At 45.9% G+C, this 18,510-nt stretch overlaps 5 protein-coding genes across 5 annotated transcripts; 2 read left to right on the top strand and 3 right to left on the bottom strand.

The window, feature by feature from the left end:
- Positions 1 to 1,932: 1,932 nt before the first annotated feature.
- Positions 1,933 to 4,395, bottom strand: N7469_003522 (MFS transporter; the record flags this gene model as incomplete). The annotated part of the gene is made up of 10 exons (XM_056642442.1): positions 1,933 to 2,009; positions 2,237 to 2,370; positions 2,471 to 2,582; positions 2,654 to 3,060; positions 3,112 to 3,198; positions 3,247 to 3,279; positions 3,343 to 3,587; positions 3,656 to 3,690; positions 3,760 to 3,869; positions 3,968 to 4,395. 10 exons carry the CDS (start codon positions 4,393 to 4,395, stop codon positions 1,933 to 1,935), a joined length of 1,668 nt encoding a protein of 555 aa, XP_056501854.1.
- Positions 4,396 to 5,089: 694 nt separating this feature from the next.
- Positions 5,090 to 5,987, top strand: N7469_003521 (uncharacterized protein; the record flags this gene model as incomplete). Its single annotated transcript, XM_056642441.1, has 3 exons — positions 5,090 to 5,632; positions 5,697 to 5,770; positions 5,798 to 5,987. The coding sequence occupies 3 exons, from the start codon at positions 5,090 to 5,092 to the stop codon at positions 5,985 to 5,987; spliced, it is 807 nt and encodes a 268-aa protein (XP_056501853.1).
- A 1,900-nt stretch (positions 5,988 to 7,887) lies between these two features.
- On the bottom strand, positions 7,888 to 9,705 carry N7469_003520 (kleisin alpha; the record flags this gene model as incomplete). The annotated part of the gene is made up of 3 exons (XM_056642440.1): positions 7,888 to 8,547; positions 8,693 to 9,367; positions 9,442 to 9,705. The coding sequence occupies 3 exons, from the start codon at positions 9,703 to 9,705 to the stop codon at positions 7,888 to 7,890; spliced, it is 1,599 nt and encodes a 532-aa protein (XP_056501852.1).
- Positions 9,706 to 10,530: 825 nt separating this feature from the next.
- On the top strand, positions 10,531 to 13,871 carry pmr1 (Ca(2+)/Mn(2+)-transporting P-type ATPase PMR1; the record flags this gene model as incomplete). Its single annotated transcript, XM_056642439.1, has 3 exons — positions 10,531 to 10,641; positions 10,756 to 13,243; positions 13,297 to 13,871. 3 exons carry the CDS (start codon positions 10,531 to 10,533, stop codon positions 13,869 to 13,871), a joined length of 3,174 nt encoding a protein of 1,057 aa, XP_056501851.1.
- Positions 13,872 to 15,028: 1,157 nt separating this feature from the next.
- On the bottom strand, positions 15,029 to 16,508 carry N7469_003518 (M20 family metallopeptidase; the record flags this gene model as incomplete). The annotated part of the gene is made up of 5 exons (XM_056642438.1): positions 15,029 to 15,273; positions 15,336 to 15,463; positions 15,528 to 15,914; positions 15,973 to 16,355; positions 16,407 to 16,508. The coding sequence occupies 5 exons, from the start codon at positions 16,506 to 16,508 to the stop codon at positions 15,029 to 15,031; spliced, it is 1,245 nt and encodes a 414-aa protein (XP_056501850.1).
- Positions 16,509 to 18,510: the final 2,002 nt, after the last annotated feature.

Genomic DNA, 18,510 nt, shown 5'->3' with positions numbered 1-18,510 from the left:
ATTTCTGTGTGGACTATGATCATACAGATTAATACAGATTTAATCCAATACATTCATAAATAGTATTGATCTGTGCGAGGTATTCTACTTGTAGACTTTGATATTTTGAACACGGTAGGTACCGTGTTGAATCATTCGAGGTACATCCTGTCATTCTGGATATACTTCCTACTTGACTTTCTTTTACCTAATTGCAGTATTTATGACTAACTATACATAATTGTTGAGTTTTCTATTTCGTTCTATGTATATCTATTTATATATTAAATTGAATAGCCTGGGATACTATATAACTTATTGTATACATCTACAGAATTGATATCCCTAGTCATATATAGAGTACATACTAGTTAGTACTATATTCACATGCTGACGTTTGGGCCCGCAGCGACTGGCGGCTGTAGTGAGTGTATTATTATTACATACAAATTACATTACCCGTCCTCTTCACTGGTCGGCGTAAGTTCCGACGCGGGTACCGGACTTGTATCCGTACTGTAACGGTAGCTCAACCGATGTACAACACACTCACTACTGTATACAGTTATACAGTTTGAATGCACGATGTATCCCTTTCCCCAATTCTGTAGACAATCTGTTCACATCTTTCGAATTCTCTTCTTTTCTTTTCTTGACTTTTGTATTTTGAATCATTTTCATTTTTCCCCTCCTCACTATCTCGGTCCCCGCACCTAATTCTCAACTCCCGGAACCGCCCTCCGGTCCCGACTTCTTCCGAGGTAAATGCCGGCCCAGCAGGCCTCGGTTACCAGTACACTACAATAATTAGTGACGAGGGCCGTGAGAGCTAGATGCTTCCAATGAGTAATCGCTGATCTGATCTGCTGCGTTCAGTACTGATGCTAATGCCCATGCCGATGCTGATGAACGGCTGCCTTGCTGGAATTACACATGATCTTTAATCTTTGTAACTGGCCTGGTTAGAGTCGGAGAATTCAATTTTGGTCTGGACTCTCCCACTGTATTGTATCTATAGTCCTATGTATATACAGTATGTACTCTGTACTAGTTATGTACAGGTGGGTCTACCCTGTCTATTTCGCGTGAACATTAAGCCGAACTACAAAGATGACTCTGTAAATCGTATAGCCGAGTCCAGTCATTGACAACGAACCATACTCCTACCTAGTATATTATCAATTGGTTAAAAAGGTTCTCTTTTAGTTCTCTTTGTAGAGCAGTTGATGCACAGTAGTCGTTTTAAAAAGACGATGTAGACAGACTTCCTACTGTGCAACATATGACATCCTTTGATTTCTATATCATCTGCATTCCAATCTCAGCTATACGTGGGAGAGTCTGGCTCCGTTGGGCTTGTATTCTCTTCAGAGCCCAACTCTCACCCAGCACGTAGTCATTGCTCAGGAGTAATCCAGAGCCATCGTCACAGGATCACTCGCAGAAAATTGACTGAGGAACCGAGAAACTGAAAACGTTGAATTGATTCCTGTGCCTCAATGGTATCAAACGAGATTCAAGGATCACTCCAGAGTGATAGGCAACCGCGCAGTTAGAATTCGTATTGAATACCATATGATAAGTGCAGACGACCGAATCATCGTGCTAATACAAATTTGAAGCTCACGGTAAGAATATTAGGAGAAATCACATTTGTGAGGTGGCGAAACGACTATGTTTGCGAATGCGACTTCCATATCGATAGAAAATGTATCTAAAAATTTTGTCATCAGTATGTATTCAGGGATTCGATGAGATGAAATTTAGGTAGGTTCATCCCCATGCACTCTGACTGAGCTGATCTGATCGCCCAGAATCTACCCCGTGAGGATTGCGCATGTCAGGGGAAAGGAGGTTGCGAGGGCCAAAGCGCATAACCGCAGTGAACACAAACCCAAAATAAAAGGAAAACAGGCACTCAATACAGAGACAGAGGTAGTTAGATCATTTCACTTACGGGAAAGGGAGCATGGCCAGGGTCAGGAACGCCAACAGTGATGTTGCCCAATGGTAACCCAGGTTATTGTACACTGCGCGGCCGTTAGCTTGTCACAGTCTCCAATGCAATCTTCCGCTAGAAGTCCACCCTGACTTCCCGCATACAGCCGGACAGTACATCTTCACCTTGCTTCTGTGACTGGGAGATGCATTTTTGCTGGGGACACGATACTTCTTGACATGCACATGCAAAGCACGGACACTGGCCCCGGCCGAGGACATGAAAAGAGGAAACGGGATAGGACGGGAGTGGACTTACTCTGGATACCGAAGAGAGGGAATATGCCTCCAAAGCTGGACCGCATGAAGGAATTCGCCGCTAGGGCACTGGCAGAATATAGGGGATACGCATCGACGAGGAAAGTGAAGATACCTGAATAAACTAGGATAGTCCTAGTAGTGACACGGGATCATCAGTACCGAGATAATTTTTCAAAATCAAAAGACTGCCGGGACCAGGGGATGAAGGGTAAGGTTCAGTTGCGGAACGTACCCTGCACCGAATAGAGCGCTGCCAATTATAGGTGCGATCCAGTGTACATCTGAGTAAATTGTCCAGGCAAAGATGAATAAACCACTTGTGACCAAGGGCCCGCCCAGAATCGCTGTTATGATAGTCAGATCTCACCTAATTTCTTTGTTGGTGATTTGTTCAGATCCCCAAGCTGACACCTACCTGGTGGAAGACGCCACTCAGGCTGAAATTCTTCGGCGTGGTTCCCCTGTTGGTGGTTACGCTCGAGACGCATATAATTGCGACGCCAAAGTGGATCTGACAGGATTGCCATGACCATGCCAACGAAAAGACCTAAGAAGCACAGGCCTCGCTGCCACAGGGAGAATCCATAAACATTTGAGAAGACCAGTTGGAAGGCTCCGAAGAAGAGATATAAGATGCCTAGTAGGATAGCGGAGAAAATGCACAGATTCAAGCACATTGGTTCGAGGGTTAGTAGAAGGATTGGACGATACATTGATCGTAGAACTGTTTGAGGAACGGATCGCTCTAATTTTTCAATTGGAGCTTTCCATCGGTCATCCCCAGTTTCTGCTCTGAGTTTCCGGGCCTTGCGTCTGAGAAGTCTGTCTCGATTTCAGTAAGGGTTCGCAGAGGGCGAAGGCATGCATACATACACTGGGTGATAAGTCTCCGGTACAAACAAAATCATGGATATCAATAGAACGCCCGTCCAGATCAGCAATACGTAAAAGGTCCAACGCCTATAAAAATGTTAGATAATATCGAAGTAGGTGTTTGTGAGGACGTACCAGGTGGTAAACTCGTTGATGAATCCGCCAACACTACATCAGTGTCAGTTGCATGCATAGACAGTATTTTCAAAGGTCACAGAATCTGCAACTTACAGAGGACCAACTTCAGGACCGATAAATGGACTCGCGGTATAAAGCATCATCGGAAAAGCAAGTTCCTGACGATCGAACATGTCGCCGACAGTACCGCCGGCAACACTCAGAAAGGCAGCACCAGACAGGCCATTGAAAAATCGACAGACGAGCATCGTTTGAATGTTCTTGGCCACGGCACATGGAATGAGCCAGATGAGGAAGAGCGAGAATGAGACCATATATATGTTTCTTCGACCGAAGAACTATTAATTGGAGTTAGTACATGGTTCATCAATCCCAGTGTTGCTAGATTACACTAGAATAGTCCTACCTCAGAGAGGGGGCTTAGAAAGAGTGGTCCGATTCCTGGAGATAATCAGTCAAAGACCCAGCTGAGTATATGATACCCGTGAAAGAGTGAAACAAGTAACTGACCAAGACCCCAAATGAAGAATGATAATCCCAGAGTAGCAACTTCTCTAGAGCAACCAAATTCTACCATCAACTGATCATAAGTGACAGTATACATGGAAGAAGTGCATGTCCTAGAAACAGTCAACACAAACATCGAAAAGAAGCCATCACAAACAAACCATCAACACAGACGACAAGGGGAAAAGAGGAAAGGTAAAGTAAAACTCACACACAAAGCGAACCCGTCGAAACAATAATAACAATCATCCACTTCCGGAATTTACTCATATTCCTCGGATTCATCACATCCCCATCATCCCATGTCACCGTAAACTCATCAACAACCTCCTCATCAGATCCAGAACCAACCCTCTCATCATTGCCACTCAAACTGATCCCATCGTTCAAAGACCAAGATCGTTCCAGAGACCGTGACGTACTCGCACGGGAATCTCTACTGGATCTTTGTTTTGATAAATGTATTTGGTCCTCTCGTGGAAGGGGGGCCGTAATCGGGGCAAATCCGATGTCCTCGGAATTCGAAGTCCGCTCCTGTTGGTGTTGGTATTCGTGCTGGTTCTGGTTCTGGTTCTGGTGCTGGTCTTCGTGGATAGTGCTAGATGATGATCGTTTCTTGTCCCGACATGGCGAGGCCATTATATTTAGATTGGAAGGGAGCACCTGGTTCAGCCTTGTGCTACACTATGTAGTAGAGGGCACTCTGAAAAGTCCTGATGATCGACTCGGCTTGATGTTCGGGAAGAGCTCGGGGCTCCGCGCTAGTCAAATCCCGAGATTGTGGCAAAGGTACATCCAAACAGTGTTCCAGTTGAATATTTTTTGGAGGGTTGTGAATCACGCAAGATTGTCGTTGTAAGGATCCGTATAATAGGAAGGAATGATCTTGAAGACAATTGATATCCTGCTGCTGTAGTATAAGTATCTCCTAGTAGGAGATGGAGGGTGGAGAGGAGAGGAGAGAGCTTGGTTAAAAGTGGGGGTGGTCCGATGTGTTTTTTAAACTTCTTCGTACTATAAAATATATATAGTGCATACTGCTATGCGGCAGATTGTGATATAGAATCAACAGTAATATTGTTTCTCCAAGATTCCTTTTCCCAAAGTAGGTGATTTGGGAATTAATATGATTTTCTAGAATCTGAGTCGTAGATAAAGCTGTTCGTTGATACGTTGAGGGTTACTGAGCGCGGGTACAGTCATGACCTCGTACCAGTAGACGTCGTCAGAATGATCCGAGATCATTTCTATTATCTACCAAGCTCGTTTGTTTCCCCTGATACACACTTTCTCTCCAAAACCGTTGAAGCTTCCTACTAGTAGTAGCCCGATCATGCACAGCGCTGAAACTTCATTCCTCGTCGGCCTAGAGGGCACTGAGATCACCACTACGGCTAGGCCTGCCTTTCAGTTGCCCACAAAAACATGGATCATCATCAAAAGACTCGGGGAGGTCTCGATGTTCACGTACCAAATGAACACAGATGGCGGTATCCCGCCGGGATTTTCTGCTGGCAGGTTTCTTTACTACTCAAAGGATGATTCTACTAAAGAGCCAGCTTTTATGCGAGTCTATTACCAGATTCCAATCTATGGCACTGAGTGGTCATCCCATAATGTCCGAGCCTCTCAAGCAGTCCCACCGATTGAGCTTGTCGAATTGAAGGCCTTTCGATCATTTATAAAGCACGCATGCTCTGCTGTTCCCCAGCTCCTTGGATACCATGAAGGACAACAGCCAGACGATGGAATTGTCCCCGGAGGATATACCACTATGATCGTCTGGGAGAAAGTTCCAGGGATTCCATTATCGAAAGAATATTTCTGGAATCTCGATAGAGTCCAGCGAGACGGTATTCTTGGGAATTTCCGTAGAGTTTTCGAGTGGATTTGTATTTTGATGAGTCTTGATAGCCGGAACTGACTAGTTGATAAGACAGCTAACGCGGTGCGGCGTCCAGCCATTTGCATCCAGTTTCTCAAAGCTCATCTACGATGAATCAACTGGAAAGATGTATGCAAGTTTTTTTTTTTTATTCAGATCGAAGAACCCCGGAAATTCTAGATTGAACGCTAACTCTTATATTCAAAGCCATATCCCAGGATTTTGCATGGCTGTTCCTATTGACAGCGCGCGTACATGGACAGATCGAATTTATTTGGAGTACGGAATGGTTAAGGCACCTCACACACAACACCGGTATGACCATGAGGAAGAGTGGGAGTTCTGAGTCAGGCCATTAATATTTGCAACAAAGCTATTAGCTTATCCTATATGCATTCATTAATTATCAATTGAAGCTAGATATCTTGATATAGTTCCTAATATGATACTCAGAAGGGAAGCGTGGTTGTGCCGTTGTTTACTTCCCACTATATGACCATTACAATCTGCATAGAAACGATGGGATGTATACTTAAACTTAAATGTAACTAAGCTGTGAGCACTGTAAAGCAAAACTATAATAGAGAAATTTACGAAACCTCATGAAACATGGCCATGGACATCGAAAGCGGCTGCGACTGCGGCTGACCGCATTTCTTTCCGTAACTCAGTACAATCACAAGTCCTGATTAAGATGTATTTAATCATGATGGAGATTGATGCTCCTCAACCACCACCATACAACACCATCATAACAAAACCAAACAAAACGAAGCAAATACAAAAACAAAAACATACAACAGCAGGGATTCGCATGTGGTCACCCACCATACTACTAACCTGCCGGCGTGTGGCTTAAGTACGGCTGAGCGGACGGGAAGCCCTGTTCTCCACACCCTATGGTCGTATGTACTGGTCACTAGCCAACATTGGGCTGAGTTATCACATTTTCCATCGGTATGAAGAACGAACCGCTTGGTACATAAGTTTTGCATAGAAATTAGAAAAAATACTAAATTGGTCCTGGAGACTGGGCTAGAATCTCAAATTCGGATTCTAAGGTTGCACAACGAATATATCCCATTGGATATAGATTGAGTTTATCCCTTGGTGGCTAAATTTTTGTATTCCATCCATTCGGAAAGGAATATCGCGAACCTAATGAAGATGTCAAAACATCCCAAAACTGTATTTGAGCATTCTTTTTTTTTTCAAAGAATATCACCGTCATATCCCTGACAAAAATATATTTGACATCCTGATATTCCCGTGGGATGCAGATAATTTTTCGGCCGTCGTAGAATATTCCGTCTTGGTTAATGATATTTGCATTGCAGATCCATCATGTACTCCACAGGCTGGGCAAACTTATCGAATAAGTGATCTACGAATATCCGGATTTTGAGTTTCGATGCTGATATCATTGTTGTCTGCTCTCGAGTTGTTCCTCACATACATTTGTTCGGGCAATTAGATTCGTGAATGATTAGCATAATATAATATATTGAGTATATATATATATATATATTATGATTATTCATTCTAGTACTTGGAACTGTCCTATTTTAAACTAAATAGAATTTAAACTACTTTAGCCAATATGCCTCAATAAGTATTAGCAGATATCCGTATTCAAATGCTACTATGTACTACCCATAGGGTAACTCAGTATGGAGTAGTCAATATAATCGTAGTAACAATGTATCACAAACTAAAGATCTTATCAGCTGGCATAACATTAGATCAATGCAAAAATAAAAGCTACAAATTTTTTAATCCTTGAATCGATAGCTGATTGGCTTGAAATTTGCCGTCGATTAAGTTCAACCGTTCGGTAACGGCTGTGCATAACGGAGATCCACGTGGAGTTTCTACAAAAGCAACGACATAAGTACTACACAGACTACATACCGTACAGAGTGGATATTCATTTGATTCTGATTGAAGCGACGTATGTTCAATTAACTAACAGCTAAAACTACGGACAACCCATGTATCGATTCACTCCGGAAAATATCCATCAAGAAACCCATCATAACAAAAAGAAAAACCATTGCTCCCATCCAAGCCCAACCCATTAACTCCTCTTTCTCCTGATAGCCAAAAGACAAGACAAAACAGCCACAAACTTTCAATTATCGGATCTTCCAGAAACCCTTAGACCATCCCAAACTCAACTGTACATGAATGGGAAATTTTGCGCCAGTATGTCCCCGGAATTTTTTGACATCTACTCAAGCCATCATCTACAGAGCTTGGGCAATCTGGCTGGCCGCGGTAGCATTTTCCTCGGCCCATGAGCCCCAGAGGTTCTGCTTACCGCCGATCTTCAGAGGAGCCCCGATCGATTTGGCACTTTGATCAACCTTGACAGCATCCTTTGTGGCCAGCACCAGAACTTCAAAGAACATCTTAGTGGCATCCGCTTTGCTGGATCGTTGCTCAGGAAGCATGTCCTGGAAAAGAACGCTCTTCTTCTGCTCCGAATCACCCAGGCGCTCGCGAAGGATGTGAACAGCATGCTTGGTGCCCATAGAGACAGGCTCGTTGTCGACGGGGCGAATGGTGTCCTCAAGATCAATCTCGGATTGGTTCAATCCGTCACCCTGATTGAATTGGAGGTCGTCGTGGCTGTCATCGGCAGGGAAGTCAATCTCAGAGCCTTGGTTCATGGTAGCGTCAAGAGCGATGCCCTCGTCTTCAGGAACAATAGCATCGTCATCGCCAAGCTCCAGAGCCGGAACATCACCAGCTGGCATTTCCATGTCCGAAATTCCGCTGTCACGCTTTCGTTTGAGTTCGCCAGCCTTCTTCACAGAGTCCAGAGACAAAAGACTACGCAGTTCGGGGGCCCAGCCACGGTTGCGCTCCTCGCCAAAAATACTCGAGACAAATTCGCCATTCTGCTGGCGGTTCATGAGAGTGAGGAAGACAGGATCGCGAGGGAGGAAAGCAGGGGGGGTTCAAGATAGCAGCGCGGTCTTTTTGCCTTTCTTTGAGCTGGCCCGATGTGTAAGAGGTCTGTTTATCCATCTCCATGAATTCAACAACCTTTTGACGCTTGGCTCGTTGTGTCTGACGGGCGCCGGTGTTGGCAGCGGATTCCTGGTTGTATTCCCCCTCGAGTTGGTTCATCTGGACAGAGGCAGCATCTGAGAGTGGGCTTTCCGAATCGCGAACGCGGTTTTCGGCAGGGCGTGGGGTCTGAACACCAGACTCATCTTCGCCAAGGTCCATTCCACCGTCAGGCAACAAGTTATCAATGTTGTCATGAGCATCAGGGCCCATATCCATCTTATCAAGTGGGGCATCATCGTCACCGAAGTCGAGTTCAAGGTCGTTGTCAATCAATTTTCCAGAGTCGCTAATGTAGTCATCTTCCAAAGGACGAGCCGGGGGAGCGTCTCGACCAATTTCCATAGACCTATCCATGCCAAGGGGAAGCTCGTCCTCACCCAGGTCCAGGTCAACGAGGGTGTGGTCTTCGAGACGCGCGGGTTCTTGGGACACGGAGCGACGAAAGCTGCTATCAGGCATAAGCTGGCTGCTAGCAAAGTCCTTGCCACTAGATTTATCGGCAGACTCCAGGTTGAGGTTTTGAGGGAACAAAAGCGAAGTATCAAGGTTGGTGAAAAGATCGGATTCGGTCAGAACATCGGGCAGGGTGATACCACCCGGTGCAACTACTGTTGTTGTCAAATCATTGTTATTTGTGAGACGAAATGCCTGGAAGCAAAACAGTTAGCATTGGTAAAAAGACGTTCCACATAATGTTCATCGGGGGTGGGTCTAAAACGAACCATTTTGATCTTCATCAAGGCTTCATTACAATCGTCGAGCAGGTAACGCGCCTTACGGCTATAAATCCTGACAACACCCAGCAACAGCTGGCCACTTAGTCGCAGCGCCATGGGAGCTTGGCCCTGGTCAACAATGGCACTGACACTGCCCTCAATATCAGACTGCAGAATATGCGATTTGGACAGTTTGCGCTCAATATTGGCCGACAACCAGACGCGGGCCAGTGGCCCTGTCTTTGACAAAAGAGTCTCAGAATAGAACATGTCGCGTAATGATACTCAATGACAATGCAGTATACAAGAATCAAATACGTTCAGGTGATGTATAGTCAAGACCCGCCCGGCGCGGGGTGAAGGCGTAACAGGGGATTGACGCGCTAAAGCCGGGATAATAACAGACGTTCTCAGTGGTGTCTAACGACGCGATGCAAGAGGCGAAAAGTAAACGAATCACCAAGCGCAGGTCTTGCGATCCAAAGAAAGCACAAAATAGAAGAGACGCGTGATTCAAACACGTCCAAGATGGGAAGCGCGAGGGATGGATGGAAGGGCAAATGCGCGTCTTCGCTGGGGAAGAGTTTAGGCATCGAAAGGTCAGGTGCCGCTTGGGAATTGGAGGGGGCTGGGGGGCAACCGCCAAGAATGATGACTCATCAAGTTGATTAGGTAAGTGTGCTGATATAATTTAATGCGCTAGACCGCTTCGGGTTAAGCATCATCACCGCCGGGCAAGACGCATTCGACTGCAGTCCACGCGCTTCACTTTCAGTTTATTTCCCCTGGTCCTGGTTCCTTTTTTTTCGTTTCCTTTTTTTATTGTTCCTCCTTGGATTGTCCTTGATTCTTTTGATCAATTGTACTCCAGATTGTGCTACGCAATCCCCTCGATTATACTTCGCTTGCTGCTCATTGCTGCAGTCTGGCGGATTTGCTGCCAGATCGCATTCTTAAGAGCGTAACCCCCATCCCCTCTCTCTCGACATCACCAACTCCGATCTAGGCGGGATGAAAATCGCCCTACGCTAATTCGGACGTCTGATCTTTCTTTTCCGCTTCTTTCTTCTTTCCCGTTCCCCAAAAGCATGAGAGATGTCAAGGTCGACAACACCCGCGTTGCCTCTGCATAATGCACCCAAAATCGAATCACCGCGACCTGCATTCAACGATTCTTTAGGCAGTCGGCCAGATGCACCTTCGTCGGTATGTGTTGAGATGGATAGCCTGTTTTAATTTACTGCTGTTCCTCCCATAGGTTTTGAAGTTCAACTGGTTGGTTGTTGGGATATTTGGCTAATCCCCCGGATCTGCGATTAGGCTTCGACCTCCACATATTCTTGGCTTGAGCCCTATGAAACCGCTGAACGACTCCATACCTCCCTTGTCCATGGCCTAACTCCTGCCGAAGCCGAAATACGTCTCGCCAGAGATGGTCCCAATGAACTGCCACACGAGGAGCCGGAGCCCCTGTGGCTGCGGTTTCTCAAACAGTTCAAAGAAACTCTAATCTTGCTTCTTCTCGCCTCAGCCGGTATCTCGTTTGTCATGGGCAATTACGATGATGCTGTCAGTATTACGCTTGCAGTCACAATTGTTGTGACAGTTGGTTTCGTGCAAGAGTATCGGTCGGAGAAATCTTTGGAGGCTCTAGGTCGACTCGTTCCACACTTTGCGCACCTTATCCGTGATCTGCCCTCGAACACAACTACTGCTGATAATGCAGCTTCGTCAGAATCTGGTGAGGAGATGAGTGAGCTCAGGAGTAAGAGTCCGGGCACTGCATCCTCTGCTCTCAAGGCGTCCACCACGGTCCCCGCCAACCAATTGGTGCCAGGAGATTTAGTACTATTCTCTACAGGAGATCGTATTCCCGCGGATATTCGAATTACCAACGCAACCGACCTTTCAATCGACGAATCGAATTTAACTGGCGAAAATGAACCGGTGGTGAAATTCAGCGCAGCACTTCGCAGTAATACTCTCGGCGACACTCTCGCAGCCCCCAGCTCCACGAAACCACCTCGATCGCCATTCTATGATGCCCCAGCTACCGGTGCCGTTGGTGCGGATATTCGTCTTAATGAGCAGCACAACATTGCGTTTATGGGTACTCTTGTTCGCTCGGGCTATGGTCAGGGCATCGTTATCTCAACGGGTGCAAAGACTGAGTTTGGAAGCATCTCAGCTTCTCTTCAGGAGATTGAGAGCCCGCGTACTCCATTGCAGTTGTCTATGGATCGTCTTGGTCAGGAGCTGAGCTATATCTCTTTCGGTGTCATTGGCTTAATTGTTGTCATTGGACTCTTGCAAGGCCGTAAGCTGCTTGAAATGTTTACCATCGGCGTCTCTCTCGCAGTGGCGGCCATTCCAGAGGGTCTGCCCATTATTGTCACAGTAACACTTGCCCTTGGTGTTTTACGCATGGCTAAAAGAGGAGCAATCATGCGCAGGCTTCCCAGTGTTGAGACTCTTGGATCTGTCAATGTTGTCTGCAGTGACAAAACAGGAACACTCACCCTCAATCATATGACTGTCACAAAGATGTGGCATTTTGACTCAACGGAACCATTTGAGGTCCAGCGAGATATGACTTCAGTCTTGTCGCCTGGCCCGGCTGCCCGCACGATTCTTCGGGTCGGCAACATCGCCAACAATGCTCGTCTATCGCGTATTCATGCCAACTCCCCGGCCAGTGCTTCATCCGCGGCAGTACTTTCTTCCACTGTGGACAGAAACTCCAGTGCTGTGAAGAGCCGGTGGGTGGGTCAGCCAACTGATGTTGCTATTCTGGATTTGTTGGACACTCTGGGTGAAGATGATGTGCGTGACCGGATTAGTGCTCGTGTATCTGAAACTCCCTTCAGCTCCGAGCGCAAATGGATGGGTGTCATTATTGGCAGCGGTAGCCCTGGTGATTCGAACGTGGCCTATATCAAGGGCGCTCTTGAGCAGGTTCTAGCTCGTTCGGACACATATCTGACGAAGGATGGCCGGGAAGTCATTCTTGATGAACCCCGTCGGAATATTATTCGTCAAGCTGCAGAGAACATGGCCAGCGAGGGCCTTAGGGTCCTTGCATTTGCGAGTGGGGCAGTTCGAGACTCGTCAAGAGGCATGAGGGGATTCAACAGCCGCTCTAATACCCCTAAGGGCAGTCCCACCGATGACGATGATAACTATAACGGACTTGTTTTCGCCGGTCTCGTTGGCATGAACGACCCTCCTCGTCGGGATGTACACAAGTCGATCCGTCGCCTCATGAACGGTGGTGTCAGAGTCATCATGATTACTGGCGATGCTGAGACCACTGCAGTGGCTATTGCGAAGAAGCTCGGAATGCCGATTAACGAAAGTGCCGGTGCACGTTCCGTCCTCCGCGGTGATGAACTTGACCGCATGAGCATGGGCGAGCTGAGTCAGGCTATCGCAACTACTTCTATCTTTGCCAGAACGAGCCCCGATCACAAGATGAAAATTGTTCGCGCACTTCAGTCTCGGGGTGATGTCGTCGCAATGACCGGCGATGGTGTCAACGATGCACCTGCTCTGAAGAAGGCTGATATTGGTATCTCAATGGGCAAACTTGGCACAGACGTTGCCAAAGAAGCTGCTGATATGATTCTCACTGATGACGATTTCTCGACAATTCTCCGGGCCATTGAACAAGGCAAGGGTATATTTTATAATATTCAAAACTTTATCACCTTCCAACTGAGCACCAGTGTCGCTGCACTCAGTCTTGTACTTGTCAGCACCACTCTCGGCTTCAAGAATCCACTGAACGCCATGCAGATCTTATGGATCAGTAAGCTTTCCTGATTCTATCAGTCAATTTCTTTTCATACTAACATAAGCCAGATATTCTCATGGACGGACCACCTGCTCAGTCCCTCGGTGTCGAACCTGTCGACCCCACAATCATGAACCGACCTCCGCGTCCAAAGACAGCGCGAGTTCTCACGAAACCCTTAATCCAACGGGTCCTCACCTCAGCCATGGTCATTATGCTGGGCACACTCGCCATCTACATCCACGAAATGGGCGACATAGACGATGGCCAACCAATCGGCAAGCGATCTCGCGTCGTAACCGCCCACGACACCACCATGACTTTCACCTGCTTCGTTCTATTCGACATGTTCAACGCCCTCACCTGCCGAAGCGAAGGCAAATCCGTCCTCCGCGGCGAAATTTCCCTATTCGGCAACAAAATGTTCAACTATGCCGTTCTAGGCTCACTAGCAGGTCAAGCCTGCGTCATCTATCTTCCCTTCCTACAACGCATCTTCCAGACCGAACCGCTTGGCTTCGGATCGTTATTCAAGTTACTTTGTCTTGCCAGCTCCGTTTTTTGGGTCGACGAGGGTCGCAAGTACATGCATGCTCTTCGTCGTCGACGGGGACTTGGTGCTGGATATAGTGCAAATGTCTGATGTCTTTATGGAGTGGTTTGATGACGTGCATATCTGTATGTATGCATGTGCTTATTTCTTTTTGAGAAGGGGATTTCCCTCCCTTATGTGGATGTGTAACCTATTTGATTGGATGGATATTCCCTATACATAATAGAGCTGTTGTGTCACCACAATTGTCAATCTGCATGACCGTAAATGAAGTCAATATATTTTAGTTTTATTCCTTTGTACTTTTCTCATAAATGTAGAAGCCACATGATTGCTCACAGTCATGGTCTTCTCCGCAATTGGAAACATGCGCAGTATAGCAAAAAACGAACCATGACGTCTCTTTTCCCAGTGAAAAAAAAAAAAAGAATGCATTGTGAGTGCCACGGATCTTTAGTCACCCAGAAGATATCCAATTGTTAAAAACACAAAAATTTGACCGACGCAGGGGTCGAACCTGCAATCTCTTGATTCGTAGTCAAGCGCCTTGCCATTGGGCCAGCCGGCCTGATTGATGTTAGAATGCTCAATTTTGTGCGTTATGAACCTAAAAAACTTTTACCATTTCAGCCCCACTTTTCCCAAAATCCAACGAATCAAGTGGAAACTTTGACGAAGTACTAAAATTACAGCATTTTTTTTAATGAAAAATATTGATTGTTGGGACTTCGCTCTGTACTATTTTTTGACTCCTGCTTACCTTTTTGCTTTCTGATATTTGAGAGAATGGATATTTCAATGTTCATCAAAGGTGGTGGAGTGGGAGCGCTGCAAAGCTTATTTTAATGACATGGTTGTTTAACGTGAAATATATAATCAAGTCAGCTGTCGGCACCGGGCGGTACGGGTCAACCTTCGTGCATTTATGAGGCTAAACTACTTGACTACTTTACTATTACAGAAATGATACCGATATACCATTGAATTGGTAGAATCGCATCAAGTTTCACCTTAGACTGTGCTACTTGAAGTAGCACAACCTGAATTTGCTCTATGGAGTATCCCTGGAAGTCCTCAGGCCCATACATTGCTATTAGTGTAATAGCGCATAGTGTACTGATGCTCTTTCGGAGTAGGCGCTCCGATAGAGTGGGTACTACTACTACTTCTCCTCCTACTACTAGGACCCAATGACCCATGTGCATTTGAAAGAATCGGAGTATAACATTCCAAATTGAAGCTAATGATCATTTCAAGTCTCCGGCAGCAGGTATTTGACCCTCCCATTGAGATTTCGCCGAAGAATACAGCTCGTTGTTCGTCATCATATCCCATCCAAGTAGAGCTAGGCCTTTGCCGGTGATGATTGCTTCCTCGTGTGCCTCGTCTGTCCCAGCACTAGCCGTGAAGGATGGATGATGGGGGTAAGAGCCTTCTGGGGTCGGAATTCCGAACATGGAGTGGAGTGTAGGCACAGCATAGCTGACATTTCCTAGTAGATTCATGTTAGTTTCCATCTAGATTGAAAATACAAGTCACCAATGTAAGCCTTACCAGCATCAGTGGAGCCAGTCAGAACCTTCTTGTGTTTCTTCACGCATGTCCTGCCATAGTTCTGCATGTGTAAAGCATATCGTTCGCATAGTGTATCGTTCAAGACAATATCGGTATATAGCTCCTTTCTGAGTGGTGGTCAATTATGGGACCCCCAAACAATCCTGATCACAAATGAGTGAGGCAACTTACTCTTCAATTTTGACTGTACATCCAGTAGTAACAGCAGCGCCTTCAGCACACCTCCGCACACGCTCGATAAGTTTACTCAACCCAGTCAAAGTCGGGCTCCGAATCTGCCAATATGACTTGGTATAAGCAGGGATGATATTCGCGACTTTGGGTACATCCAAAAATGCCCCGTGAATTCGCTCATCTGGCATAATCTGCTGCCTCAGCCCAGAAATCCCATTATAAGCCATCACCAAAGCATCAAGTGCATTTACACCCTCCCATGGATTTCCACCCGCATGTGCATTTTTGCCAAAATACTCCACGTAGAGCTCCTTGCGTGCGTTCATGAGAATACCAGCCACTCCATCGACTGTTTGACCGGTGATGTTCTTCGGACCACCGTGTCTGTGAAAAGTAAGGTTAACGAAAGTCAACACAGGGGCAAGGGGGGGGGGGATCCTACGCCATGAGAGAAACATCAACATCCTTGTATGCACCAGCGTCCAGCAATTTCGCCTTACCGCCACCATTCTCTTCTGCCGGTGTCCCAAGCAGTTGAACCCGACCACCGACATTGAATTCCTTCTGTAAATGAGCTAACGCTAGGAACGCGGTGATACTAGCAGTCGCGATAAGATTGTGGCCACATGCATGTCCAATACCCGGGAGAGCATCGTATTCCGCGTTGAAGTTGACAAGTCGTCCCTCTGTCCCACTGATACATTCGAAAGATGTATCTAGGCCATAAGCGTGCCGAGTAACAGTGAACCCTTGACTTTCGAGAAAGTCACAAATTGTGTCATGAGCTTTATGTTCCTCGTATGCTAGCTCGGGGTTGGACCAGATCTATACATGTGAGAATTTTCCCACGACAAGACGTAAAGTGAAAGAACTCACAGCCTGATTAACTCCACGGAGACTCTTGTTGACCTTTTCCAAGGTACTGTCAATAGCCTTGCGCACTTCCTCCGAAGGAATGGAGACCGGATTGATCGCCATCTTTGTTTGACTATTCGTACTCTAACACGGTGACGCAATTTCAGTTTTCGACTTCGAAGCAGTAAACTCGAGAGGGAAATACTGTCTATTATATGACTACCCCAGGATCTCACAGCCCCTCTCCCCATATTTACTGAAAAGGGAAGAATTATATCGCGATACGACCCCAATGTGGGGTAGATAACAACTTATCGATTTATGCACGCGCACGGAAGGCAGTGGAAGGGTTACGTGAACATAAAAAAGAGGATACCTCGAATATCTTACCTTTGATAGGGAAACTGGCTGATTGCTCCGCTCAATATCTCACAAAGTGGCTTGGAATTTGCCGATGTGTTCGTGATTTGAGCCAATGGAAGAATTCCGCTCGCCAATTTGTCGGCAACGCAAGCCCGAGCCGCCAATCTGCCGAGCTGGGCTATCTTGAACATGGGCCTTTCATTCCGCGGGGAACCGATATCGATATGAACAGGAAATCTAGGAGGCGAATATTATTGACGTGGTCTTAATATCGGCCATGTTTACCGGTGCATTTGTGAAGTTGTGCTCGATGAACAAAAGTAGGAAGGTGAAAACTTAAGAGATAAAAGGATCTGGATTTGGATGTATGTCATTGTAATTAAGTACCCTCAAAAACAAGACAAATATCCAATACAGCAGTAGATAGATCTAATCAGATATATGCGGTTCCGGATAGTTATCTGAATATGCGCAAAATTGGGAGGGGGCAACAGCAGTTAAGCATGTTGCATGAGATTGCTTTTCTCTTTTCACCTGCGCGCAGAGACTCCAAAAAATGAATGAGAGATTGCTCTATTTGATGTGGTATTGAGTCCTTTCCCGATTGATTCGATGTGTGTGGACTTCGTTGAAGAATGGTCGGTGCGGAACTTGCTTCCGTCATTGTTGCCTTATGTACCTCTGCAGATCGGTATTTGGTGGAAAAGAGGAAGCAATTGGAAAAGGCTGCTTAATGTAGAATCACATTGGGTTTTTCTTTGTGAATGAATAATTATGTTGAGATAACGTTATCAGCCGGAATTGTTTACAGATTCAAGTTGGCTAGTAGCCAGGTCTATAAAATCAAAATTGTTTTGACGTAAAACTATTTTGACGATTCAAAACTGGCTACTGAACAATTTGAAAATGAAATTCTTTTTGGCTTACAGAATTATCTTTAGATGATTGTATCACATAAAGGGTTACCTATGTGGCTGATATGCCAAATTTGAAAACACATGGTCTAGACTGAAATCTAGTCGAAACCCTCAGAATTGGAAGTGACTCCCTTCCAATTAGTCGGGACTTTGTGAGGATAGCTTGCCAGTACCCCAGAGACGGAATGTATACTTGGCAATTTTCACTCATATCTCCCGATGGATTTTGACTACCCTTCAAAGCCTTTCCTGATCTTTCGTACATGCTGTATTCCTGGGTTCTGTATAAGGGCTACTAAGTCACAATGATCGATATCTTCAGATACTCATGATTGCCCCAAAATTGTTCGACATGTTGTGAATCGCGATTTATCACCTCTGAGTAGACCCTATCCGATGGCCATCTTTGTGTGAGAGGCTTGGTATAGTGAGAATTATCGCTGAGTTCTAAGATTGACTCTACTGCTATCAAAATGAATCTTCATTCTAAGACTGAATATAGTCAACCAGCATCACAGAAATATTGGCAAGGATAATCACCCATTGATATCACAGTTAGCTTGTCATCGAGTGCATTGTATTTGCTCTGGCAAATCTGACCCGCGACTCCTTATTGGAATGAGGGCTCAGTTTACTTTCTCCATATTTTCGGGTTATACAAGCATTTGGCATATGTACGAGCAGTGAACAAGTGAGAAGTGGAACTTCTGAGAAAGCCCCAGCCGTCAACTCCGCGAACTCTTCGGTACTTGATGGTTTGGTACCCGTGGACTGCTTCTGTAAACCTCTACTATGCACGGCAGCTCGCATGAGTCTCCACCTGGCACATTCGAAGTGGCAAAACG

Source organism: Penicillium citrinum, assembly GCF_028827155.1.
Source record: "Penicillium citrinum strain IBT 23319 chromosome Unknown utg000003l:1.0-4596430.0:1.0-4598250.0, whole genome shotgun sequence".
Classification (NCBI taxonomy): domain Eukaryota; kingdom Fungi; phylum Ascomycota; class Eurotiomycetes; order Eurotiales; family Aspergillaceae; genus Penicillium; species Penicillium citrinum.
Note: the sequence above shows the minus strand (reverse complement) of the source record. Positions and strands in the feature narration are given on the sequence as shown.